The sequence below is a fragment of the Nuphar pumila genome, chromosome 4, assembly GCF_984573655.1.
Source record: "Nuphar pumila chromosome 4, dmNupPumi1.hap1.1, whole genome shotgun sequence".
NCBI classification, from domain to species: Eukaryota; Viridiplantae; Streptophyta; class Magnoliopsida; order Nymphaeales; family Nymphaeaceae; genus Nuphar; species Nuphar pumila.
Window position 1 is genome coordinate 121,645,707 of NC_143252.1, and position 13,127 is coordinate 121,658,833.

At 35.1% G+C, this 13,127-nt stretch overlaps 1 protein-coding gene across 1 annotated transcript in view; it reads left to right on the top strand.

Moving 5' to 3' along the window:
- The window catches only part of PDE312 (Nucleic acid-binding, OB-fold-like protein), a 59,111-nt gene that overhangs the window by 10,268 nt on the left and 35,716 nt on the right, over positions 1–13,127 (top strand). Inside the window, exon 5 of the mRNA XM_090003388.1 lies at positions 12,884–12,965. Coding sequence (XP_089859514.1) covers positions 12,884–12,965 — 82 coding nt within the window. The remainder of the gene's footprint in view (positions 1–12,883; positions 12,966–13,127) is intronic.

Genomic DNA, 13,127 nt, shown 5'->3' on the forward strand with positions numbered 1-13,127 from the left:
TGAATTGGTGCAAACATCAATAAGTGCATTTTCATGGGGGGTCATATGAAAAAAGGCTCCGGAGTCAAGGATCCAAGAATACGTACCGGGTGATGATGTAGAAGCAATAGCCGCACCCGATGTGAAGGAAGAAGCTTTTAGAATTTGTTAGAGAGCCATAGATATTTGCCCAAGAGTCTCTTTGAGGTCATTATTCTTGCCTTCATCTTCTTTGGTGGTAGTTTCTTCAAAAGAGGCCACCTTAGGCTTGAAAGTTCCATTAAGCTTTGGGCAAGCGGGTTTGATATGATCCGGCCCATAGCAATGATGACAAACAATCATTTTTCTTCCTCCATTATAGTTTCATTGTTTCCCAAAATGAGGAGGTTTATAGGTTCTTACATTGTTACCAGGTTTTGACACGGCAAGCACTTCATCAACATGTTTACTCATGCCAAACCTTGTCTCCTCTTGAGTGATTTCGGCAATGGCATCCTCAATAGGAGGAAAAATAGATCTATGGAGAAGTGAGGATCTCACTTGCTCAAATTCAGGACGTAGCCCAAAAAGAAATTGAAACAATCGTTTTTGTTCCATTTGTTTTTGTCTTAATTCAATATCTTCCATAGAAACTCATTTTGGCTCTAAAATAGCAAATTCATCCCATAGCGGGTTTAGGGTACTATAATAGTCTTGAATGCTAGAATCACCTTGTTTGGTGGTTCTAATCTTTTCTTGCAAAAAATATGCTATTGCAAGATCCTTTTGGGTATACATACCCTTCATAAAGGACCAAGCTTCATTGGCTCGACGAAATTTAGCTATATTAGCACATACCTTAAGCTCAACATTGTTCATAAACCATGCAAGGATTTTCGCGTGATTGCTTTCCCAATCTTTCACTTCTTTTTTATGATTTTCAATGGCCTTGAGGCGAGCATCTCTTTCAAGAGCCTTTTCTTGACCTCCTTCATTCTTCGTGAGCATAAGCTTAGGTTCCGGAACGGTACCCATGACAAAACCCTAAAGTTTCTTTCCTTTGAGGTTGTTTTTCATTGCCGATGCCCACATCATGTAATTCTTTCCATTGAGATTGAAGGATAGATCGATCTTTGCCTCCATGATGTTTCCAAGAAGTGAGAAGAGATACGCAAAATATGAAATACACGAACCACACTTTTCCTTCAAGAATCGAGTGGCTCTGATACCATGTAATGAGATATTGCGTAAATATAAAAAGTGCTTATAAGCACTTACAACAATGAATAAAAAAGACAATATCACAAGTCCACTAAGGGACAACGCAAGCACAAGCCTTTAAGAAGGCAACACTATAAAAAGCCTCTTATTGAAAAGAGAGAGAGCTCTCAAGAATGAAAATATACAAGGGGTTCACCCCTATTTATACAAGAGGAAGAGGAAAGAAAAGGAGGGCCAAGGGCCTCAAAAGGAGAGCCCAATAGGGGGCTCCCATGGAGTCGTTGGGAGCCCCCAACGGTCACATTTGTGACCGTTGGGGGCTCCAACGACTCTATGGTTGGAGTTTACTGTTTCTTGTGATATATCTGAGTAGGTTGTTTTCATTTTGCAGACATATGATATTAAGTTTACATTTACAACATGCTTTTAGTTCATGTATGTACTCAATTAACAAGGCACGGTTCACACATAGCTGAAGAGAAAAAAAAATATTACAACAGGAAATTTGATTTTTTTTAGCAGGGTCCCGTTAGCGGTCTGGTCGGTAGACCAGTCGAGCTCTGCTCGGCTGGCCAACCGGCCAGGCCAACTTCACTTGCTGGCCGGCCTTGCCAGGCCAGCCGATGTTGCTGAACCCAGCCGAGTCGCTCGGCTGGGCAGTTTCTCTATGTGTTTGGGCTATCAGGCCCCGCCTACGTGCTCGGTTGGGCTGACTAGGCCAGCCCGGCTTGGCAGGGACCTGCCTGGCCTAGTTCGGCCCTTGGGCAGGACTGGGACAGGCCTGGCAGTCCCTTGCCAGGCCCGGCCCAGGGCTGACAGACCCGACCCAGCTGACGGAGGTCAGCTGGGCCTGGTTGGAACCCCAGCCGACTGGGCTGGCTGGGTGTGAACTTCCTTATAAACATATTTTTTTTTCTTTTAAATATATATATATATATATGTTAATGGTAGGCACGTATAGACATGCATAGATTTGATCAAATTATGCAACAGCAAGCATACACTTATTAAAATTTTGCATTGACAGTCATGTAGCACTTGATAGCAATTGTGTTGATGTGCCTATGTTTATTCCAAACAAAATCAGTGCATTGCTAGTTACACACGCACGTGATAAAATATGCAACTGATGTATCTTCCAATGAAAAAAAAACATGCATTGACAAGTATGTATGCACATGATGGAAATATGTACTGACATGCATATCCAAGTTTATTGAGATCATGCATTTGGCCTGAATATGTACGCTTAATGGGATTATGCATTTACGTGAGTATGCACACATGTAGGGAACATGCATTAGCATGAATACATGTATGCAATGAAAGTATGCACTTGGCTTGATTATGCAAAGGAAGTGAATAAAGACATGATTATGAATGTTTTTGTTTCATACGCATGACACAGATTTGCATTTAGAAAGCATGTGAATTATGGCATGTTGTTATGGTTTTTGCGTAAGGTGCAACGATGATCGTAATGAATCATCATGGGCTTGGTAGGCCCGAGCTGTGGTTTGCTCTTTCCTTAATCAATTCAAATGCATCGCAAAAATTACATTTATTGTTATTGCATGGTATTGCACTGTTCTATGTGTTTTCACTGGCGGGAGTCTCGTGATGGTTCTCGCAGGGGTAGATGCGAGCTTTTGCCTTTGCGTTTGCATGCTGAATTGCAAAACTTACTAATTGGCTTTTAATAAGAAGATAATGAATAAGAACAGTATAATATACGTTCTGAGATCTCCTATCGGAAGAATGAGAATCTTATAAATTCAGTTTTGGGGGACCACGAAGATACAAAAACTCCGTGTGCTTTACTTATTACCCCTGAACCCGATATTGGGGTTCTTTCTCCTGGCCACGGTTTTAGGAAGAGTCCGCCACTTTACTTGGGGGTGGTGTGTTTGACATAGCTGTTGTTTTGATATACCAAGAAAGTGACACTTGTTGGCGTGAAGGGTCTCTAGTGTCTTCGACACTAGATTTGAAGGTCTAATATTTCGAAGGTGATTCAGTCGAGGGCTAAGTTTGAAACCTAGTAATAAAATACAATTTGTGTATTAAACTACCCTGAGAACCTAACTTAACCTCAGAACTTTTACCCGTTTGGTGTATCCGCAGACAACAGTAATTAAAAAGAGGAACTTAAATTGTATGCATTTAATATGACATGCATATGAAAATACAAGCTTTAAAGAAAGATAATAAAGTGTTCATGCATTGCACATAAATCATGCATATTCCTGCTATACATTAGGACATGCATATTTTATCTGTCCCCTTAATTGTTACGTATTGGTCGATGCATGATATTTAATCTCTAATGCATGTTAAATATCCTGCTTACTTACATCGTGGTTCCTGTTATTGATTAATGCTATTCATGCTTAATAAATGCTTCCTGTTGCATGAATGCTTAATTGAATCATGTAATTGTCATAATTGCGTTCCTCTGAATTATTGCATGAAATCATATCTGTGTTCTTTATACTCATTTATTTCATTAAAGGGATCGATACGCAAAATTCTTCGGATTTCTGACTCTCTCTTTCTTTGGTTTTTCGCAACCGTAGGTGATCAATGAAACAATTGGCTTTTGGAGAAGTTACGGGTGTCACACACTTGTTAGACATATCACAGATGGACACCGTGGTTCAGTCTTCTTTTATTTTCTTTTCGTTTCATTTAGTTGTTATTGCACTCTGAATTTCATTTATGTAATGGTCACTCATTAGTTCAATAAATGTTTGTTTTGGTATGGATGATAATTGTAACCTCTATTGTGGTTGGTTGTTTTATCCAATCAGGAGTGGAACTATAAAGGCCTCGAGTTTCTGAGAAGATTTTCGCAATGTTTTTTTTTTTTTAAAATTCCGTATTTTCAAGGGGTATGAGTTGGGGTCGTTACAGAAGACACTCCGTCACACCAAACAAGAAGCATTATTTAATACCATGAAAATTTGAAGGTGAAAGAGAATAGAGAGGAATAAACAATAATAATCTCTCAACTAAAAAATGAGAAAGTTATCTGGTGTAGATGAGTATGAACGATTAGGCACAAGCTACATGCAGTATAGACAGGCTCAAAATATGATATGTATCATATCGTAAAAAATCATAAATTTTAAAAAAATTCTAAAAAAATTCTAAAAAAATCAGAAAAATCAGAAAACTCAGAAAAATAGCAAAAAATCTAAAAAATCATAATACATGAAACGATGATGAAATGCACAAAATGCAACCATAAAATCATGTATGAAACATTTGTCTCTATGAGCTGCATAAGACATCATCAAACATCAACTATCTCATAAGAACAATGCAAAATATTAAATATATTACAATTAAGAACATGCCACAATACTCATACTTTCATATTACGTAAATAAAAATATTATGGCAATAGTTGCACTCGATTTTCAATCGGTTTTCACTTATTACTTGAGTGCCTCATTGTCATGCCAGATCATTTGATGCCATCTTTGTTAGATGAGTGTTGAGCTTGATTTCTACCTTTATATAAATATTTAATTTATGCGAATCTGACTTCACGGTAAGTCGGTGGGAAGTAGTGCTATCGAGGTGAATTTTTTTGGAGAGTACCTCTGTAATTTTACTCATAATAAGTATTTTTTATCTTAACCCATTTTATTGAGCGAAAAAATGTTGGAAATGCACTTTTTTTTACCTTAACCCACTTTTTTGGGCGAAAAACGGCGGAAAGACACTCTTTTGACAAAATCATGAAAGCCCTCTTCCCGACGCAAAGATCGACCACCAAAACGGTCTCACGGCTCCTAAGGTGCGTAGGAAGCTCTCAAGTATGTTCTATACTAACGAGGGTTTCGGCCCTCAAAATCTCTTTAAACCAAAAACCATAAAAACACAATTTTGCCCATTTTTAAGTTCACTGGTATCGTATCGTACGATACGACACCGTATCTTACAATACATTCAACACACCTACGATACACAACCGTATCGAGATGTGGGTGTGTATCGTATCTATCTCTTGCATCGATACGATACGTATCATATGTTAGAAAGTGACTTGGAATACCTTGGGTTCAATAATGAACCCATACTTATGCACGTAAAGTGCAAATATACCCATTAAAGGGAAACAACACACGCACATAATGTGCCAATACATAAAACCCATAAAAAGGGAAAAATATGACTTAAAGTCATAAGTTACATATCATTGAAGAATAATGGAGAAGGGGTGAAAACCCCATTACAATGGAGCATAAGCACACACAAGAATACCAAATACAAAGGGGAAATCCCCTATTTATAAGCATGAAAAGGGACCACCTTGGGGGCTCCCAAAGGGGACGTTGGAGAGCCCCCAACGGTCACATTTGTGACCGTTGGGGGCTCCCAACGTCACTTTTGGGAGGCCCCCAATGTGGTACGAAATCCAAAAATATAAAAAACAAAAAATAAAAACAAAACAAAAATTACAATGCATATTCCAATTGGAATATGCGTAAAATGCTAATTTACAAGAATACCCTTGAGGGTATTTTAGGAAGATAAAATATATATATTTATATATATATAAATAGAGATATGTATACATATATATATATATATGTATACGTATCTTTATATATATATATATAAAATATATATGTACATTTAAGGATCAACATATTTTAACACCCCCCCTCAATCTTTGCGGGGAAACGAAAAGATTGAACAAAGGGCAAGACTCCAAGAGGCTCCGGCAAGGATGCAATGGAACTTGAAAAGGCCTTCCTCCTATTGTCTTCAAATTTCCCGAACTATCCAGGGTACTTCTCTTTGTCCTATCTCCAAGATCCTGTGAAATAACAACAAAAAAACAAGTAAAACAAATCTTTGTACTTTTATTCAAATGGAACATTTCTAACTAGCACAGGTTAGAAGAGATGCACATTATGCAAAAATGACACCAAAGTTTCAAAAATCATATATCATGTTTAAAACAAAAATGAGCGGAAGCAAATTATGCAGAAATAAATTGCAAGAATGCATAATGCATTCATAAGGTCCAACGTTGGACAAATATAACCCCATAATGGGGAATAACAAAAATGGTCCACTAAGGGACACCACAATAAGCCTACGAAGAGGCATGATATACATAAACATTATTGAATGAGGGTCAAACAAGGCCATAAAGAGCATATGCATATACTTATCATGAAATGAATTAATACTCAAAGAACTCATTAATGAACATGCTTCAAACATGTAATGAAGTGCCAAATAAGAGAAACAAAGTCTTCAAGCATACTTTAGGCAAAATAAACTCAAAAGTTCACAAGGTTTTAAAATCATTTATGAAAGACATATATAATACTCATTTTGCATATAAGGGTGGCAAAAACCATAAGCACTTAATATATAGATTAAATGCTAAGAAATCAACTTGATATGCATATCAAAAATATGATTTGCTTGAAAAACACAAGTCATGAATGCAATTTTGCAAATTTCAACAATAGTTTATCCATTACACACATCTTCCTCATTAGTCCTCCAAAACCCATAATTCAAGTGTATAAGCTACTAGATCAAGAATATAAAGCCATTAAAGGACAAAGACACACACAAAGGTGTGTAAAAGAACCTCTTGTCTACATATAATAATACTTGAAATAAGTGCATCTACGACAAGAACAAGAGAATACATGCCAACATGGACTAAAAAGTATCTCTTGTCTACGTAAAAAATACACTTAAAACCAAGTATGTTCAGCTACTAGAACAAGAGTAATAAGTCAACCATGGGCTAAAACATAATACATCTCTTGTCTACATATGATAGCACTTGAAATGAGTGAAATAAGCCAACCATGGGCATACATCTTAAGCGACTAGAACAAGGACACAAACGCCAACATAGGCTAAAAATCACACACCATGGTGTGAATCAACGTGCCTTGTCTACATATAAAAACACTCAAGACAAGTGTGTTCAGCTACTAGACCAAGAGAGCAAAAGCCAACAAAGGGCTAAAAACACACGAAGGTGTAATAAAATTCTTGTCTACATATGATGACACTTAGATAATGGGCATACAAGGAAAAGACTTTTGAGGCAATAAACTTGTAATGAAAATAAACCTCGAATGAAACAATATTCCTTTTAAAACATGAATACTCATAACAATAACATTTTGGAATAAATGCATGTAAAAGTATCTTCAACAAGATGATAAAATAATATTCTTTAGAACAAATGTGTGAACATACACACACCAAGAACACTTGTGAAAAAACACAAGAACACATGTGCACAATAAGCACAACATTTGGAATCACAAATGTGCAAATGCACTTATAAGATTCATAAATAAAAGGTTGGGCTATAATCCCAAAACACCTTGATTTTAAATATACCTTAAAGCATTTAAGGTTTCAAACACCATATGTCCATCACATTTACATAGAAGCATCCATAATATCAATGGCCACAAGAGAAAAAATGAGTGACACACTCATAATTAGAGATCAAATATCAACTCATTTTAGAGTCTCAAGGTGCCCATAACTCACCTCAACAACCATCTATAATATGGAAGGTGGACAATCTAAAATGCTACAACACGAGGTGCCCATAACTCACCTCGACAAACATCTCTAATATGACAATAATAAGGCCAAATAAATGATGCATTAAATAACATGTGATGGACAAATATAAATGCCAAAGAGGGCAATAAACACATAAGGAATCATTTTCCAAAAAGTTTTTACAAAGAGGACCGATTAACAAATTGAATCAAAGGTCCAATATAGTCCATCAAAAACAATTTTGCATAAACACGAATTATGCCTAATCTTTAAAAGAAGTCTTGTATCAAAAAGACCACAACATAAAGAATTCATCAAGACAATCAAGCTTTTAATCAAAGAAATCATAAGAACCGTAATGGTTCACAAAGAAGGCTTTAACACAATACTCAAGGAAAAAGTACTTGAAAATTTATAGATTTGGGATTAAATCCCATACAACAAGTTTTAAATATTCTTTGATTGAGATGAGATATGCGGAAACGTACAAAGTGCTATAAGCACTTACAATGATTTAAAAAGGACTCAATATCTAAATTCATTATGTTTTTCACAATAAGAAACGTGCATAAAGGCTCCATAATGCAAAAATGTCTACGAAGAGACAATACACATGTAAGCACACAAGGCTTTATAAAAGATGTGCACGAAAGCACTCATACAATACTTGAACAAATACACACCAAGGTGTAAACAAACATGCACTAAGGCATGTATATCATACAAAAAGAGAGAATGCATACAAGCGCAAAATTTTTGAGAAGCAAATATGCACAAAATACAAAAATACACAAAAGTGAGCAAGTATGCACTTTATAAAAAGAGCAATGCTTGAAATTCTCAAGTTTCAATTATGTAATTACATGCTTGACAAGTGCAATTGAGGACAACTAAAACTATATTATGGCCAATGTAGGCATTTTTAAAGATATTTTTAAGAGATTTCGAAACCTTATGAAAAATACAAACCAACAAGTTTATAAGGATAAAAAATGAAATCATTTATACCAAAAAAGGATGCAATAGATGAACTATGCATTCTATGTGGGAAATTCCTTTTTAAAAACAATCTTTCCTAATGGTTTATCATAAATAATTTTTCAAAAAAGAAACATTGAAAAACTTTTTAGGAGTTCTTATAAGTTATCATTAACAAGAACTACTTTAGGATTCAACAAAGATTTTAGATGTGAGAGATTCTCATATAATGATTATATCAAATTTTTCAAAAATGCATTAAAATCCATAATCAAGAGAGGAACTCAAATCAAATTAGGGTTCATATGAGAGTTAAGAAATTTTAAGCAAAGATCATTATTTTAGCAAGAGATCATATATAATTTTAAAAGTTAACTTATAGGTCAATCATGAAATACTTATTTAAGAACTATAAATCTCACATAATTGAAGGTAATTTTTTTTTTTAAAAACATAAATTACTATTATATGCTATGAGTAGTTCGATAAATAGACACAAATTTTATATTTGGACAACAAACGATTTCACCAAATTTAGGAGATATTTTCAAAATATATGAGCACACGAAATGTGAAAAGAAATAATTCAACTATCATGACCATCAAACGAACAAACTATATGCAAGAAACATACTTTCAAATGCATAATACTTTTTGAGAAAAGGGATACATACCGAATAACTTCAAAAGCATAATACTTTAGGAAGAGCAATGAATACTTCACCATTTCTTTGAGCGACACGCTTTCCGTTGCACCAAGAGACAACCCCATCGTGACCTTGCTCTGATACCATGTTAGAAAGTGACTTGGAATACCTTGGGTTCAATAATGAACCCATACTTATGCACGTAAAGTGCAAATATACCCATTAAAGGGAAACAACACACGCACATAATGTGCCAATACATAAAACCCATAAAAAGGGAAAAATATGACTTAAAGTCATAAGTTACATATCATTGAAGAATAATGGAGAAGGGGTGAAAACCCCATTACAATGGAGCATAAGCACACACAAGAATACCAAATACAAAGGGGAAATCCCCTATTTATAAGCATGAAAAGGGACCACCTTGGGGGCTCCCAACGTCACTTTTGGGAGGCCCCCAATGTGGTACGAAATCCAAAAATATAAAAAACAAAAAATAAAAATAAAACAAAAATTACAATGCATATTCCAATTGGAATATGCATAAAATGCTAATTTACAAGAATACCCTTGAGGGTATTTTAGGAAGATAAAATATGTATATTTATATATATATAAATAGAGATATGTATACATATATATATATATATATATATGTATACGTATCTTTATATATATATATATATAAAATATATATGTACATTTAAGGATCAACATATTTTAACATCATACCGTATCGAATGATATGGTACGATACAGACAACATTGGTATAGAGTGTCTTAGAACACGTCTAGTGGCTAAATAGAGATAGGTGCATGATCTAAGCTTGTCAAAATACTTAGCAGTCAAAATGGGAACATAAGAGTCATCCTCTCTCTTTGAGTTAATTTTGGGTGGGATTTACATTAAGTCTGCATTGAAAATGGTTTTCTGCATCTCTTACTTGAAGAAGTCGGGTGGCTGCCAGTGTACTCTCAAGGTGATCCTCAAGCTGGAGTCTTGAGACAAGCTTTCATCCTAGTTTGATACCTTGAGGCATGCAACGAAAGATTTTGGTTTTCCAAACAGTCATTTAGGTTATTCATTGTTTTCCCATGTTGATTCATATGAGATTACTCTTATTTTGTTATGTGGTTGATATCTTTATTATAAAGATCAATGAACGAAGGATCTGTCAGTTTAAAGTAATTCTGCATGACATATTTCAAATGAAAGATTTAGGGCAAATTCGGCACTTCCCTGTTACTGTAACATTGACTAATCACAACTATTCTGTTGGTTTGCTTGAAAGAACATGTATGGTTGAATACAAGCCAGTTCAAAAACTTTTTGTTTCAAATATGCATGCATGTGATAATTCAAGAAACAATGATGTGCTACCCAACCCTAAAACTGTCAGATATTTTATGAAGTTCTCCAATGAAGCTACCATATGAGGGACACAGTTTGGAGTAAGAATGGAATATCCTTGTGAGACGGCCATTAAAATATCGAAATACTCTTGGGGTTTTATAGTATTTGACCTGCTTGCACCTATATATGGTGTATTCTATTAGTGTGTTGCTCAGTTCATGCGTGCTCCTGCATTACAGTCCTATGAAGTTTGTTAAGTGAGTTTCACACTACATTAAAGGTATCTTGATGGAGGGATGAAAAATAAGCAGCCTTCCACTAAGATATGTGCTCTTTTGTTGTTGTTGCTTATTATATAATTAGGTTGGTGATTGATCTATTCTTAAGGTCAGTGATAGGTTTTTGTAGACTTCTAAGACAAACTCTAGTGTCTTGTGAGAGTGCTGCCATATCCAATATGAGGCAGAATATCATCATGGTAATTGTTAATGCTGAGGTCGCATGGATTAGAAATTTTACTGTGTTGCATCAGCCTATTAGTAGCTTAGTGGTTCTCTTCTTCATTGTGATAATGGAAATGCTGTTAATATTGTCGTCAGTCTTGTTTATCATGAGAATTCTAAACATATTCAGCTGGATCAACACTTTGTCAGGGAAGAAGTTGAAGATTGTGAATTGTACTCTGTTTATTAGTAGAGAACAAATTGATCTGTTCAATAAAGGCCTCACTTTTGCTCAATATTGGCATTTAGAAAAACAAATTCTCCATGGTTCTTAGTTCTTACCCATCTGCAATTTGCAGGGGTCTACAGATATTGTTAGAATCATGCATAGTGGCAAGCAGAGTGGTAGTTACATGTATCGTATGGTTCTCTGGTAATTGGTATCATCTAGCTGTAAGGACTTGTAGAGAATAACTCACATATTACATTCTTGTAGGTGTTGAGTATGATTAAAAGACTGAAAAATATTGGTGTCTCTAGCCTCAAAAAGGCAAACTGAGAAATGTTACTCTTGAACAAGATTCTCCATATTAGTGCGAATAATTGAATATACACATATGTATATGCAAATCATATTAGAAACTACAAAGAAATTGTGGATGTAACCTTCTACATATATCCAAGACAGCCATAAAAGTTGCTCCTAAATACAAAATGTCACATAAGCTAATTATGGGACACCCTTACATGAAAGAAGTTACATGCAACACTAATAGCTAGGTAGTTGTCATTCTCATTTCTATTGTTATTGTTACTGTTAATTGTGATTATTGTTTATTATTATTTATTACTATTACTATTGCTATTTTTATTCTAATGATTTTCGTTATCAGAAAAAAACCATTGCACCATTGTTGTTACTCACATTTCATGAGTTTGGAGTTAAATATTAGCACAATAAGGAAGCAAGGAGATAGGAGAAGATCTGCATTGCATTCTTAGGGCAAATAAAATAGAATGTATAGGGGTCAACGTCAACCCCCCTCCTCCCCATTGCATCTTTTCTTGGCTAAAATGCCCCTAGCAACATAAATAGGGGCAACAATGTCTAAAGCATACAAATCTGGATTGATTTGACCATCATAACTATGTCTAAGTTTGACTCTACTTGTACATACAACAATAAGAATACATGCATACTTTAACATTAAAAAGCTTCATTTCCACAAATATGGCTACTTTATCCCTGTACTGAGTTCATTTTGAAGCATGCAGCAACTAGTGGCTCTCATGGTGCAAGCCACTTCCTGTCTATTATAGCTAATTAACTCAGTCTGGTTAGCTGTAGAGGACCTCACTTGCTTGTATTGTAAGACTCTTTGGAAGTCTTTCATGTCTGCACCACCCATGCCAGATGTCAACTGCTGTCATAATTTGTTAGTAATCTGTCCTTGCATTTTCAATCTTGCTTTGATATTTCTTTAATTGGAAATGTAACCTTCTAAAAAGAATGTTTGGTACAGAGTTCTTCTGAGCAATGTCTATTTTCTTTTGCAACCGTTCTTGTATCATTTCTGGATAATCTAACTTTTTCTTTTCAAATTTGCATTTGCTTTGGCCTATATCTCTTGCTACAAACAGAACAACTTTGCCTAGCAGAGATCTCATTGATCTGAACTCCTAGAAATTGCCTATTTGTCTTTCTTCAGGTGGGTTCCAATAAAGGGTAATGACTGGTATTGGATGCGGCATCATATAAAAGTGGGTATGAATGTCATCATTGAAATCCTGGTGAGTGATACTTTTCTGGTATGCTGGTCTTTTTGTTACTCAAGATTCACAATAATAGTGTTTGACAAGATAAAAGGTAAAACTATTGCTAAATTAATTTTATGGCGACCTTATCATGATGATATCATGCTAATATCATGATTTTTTTCAGTTTTATTGTTT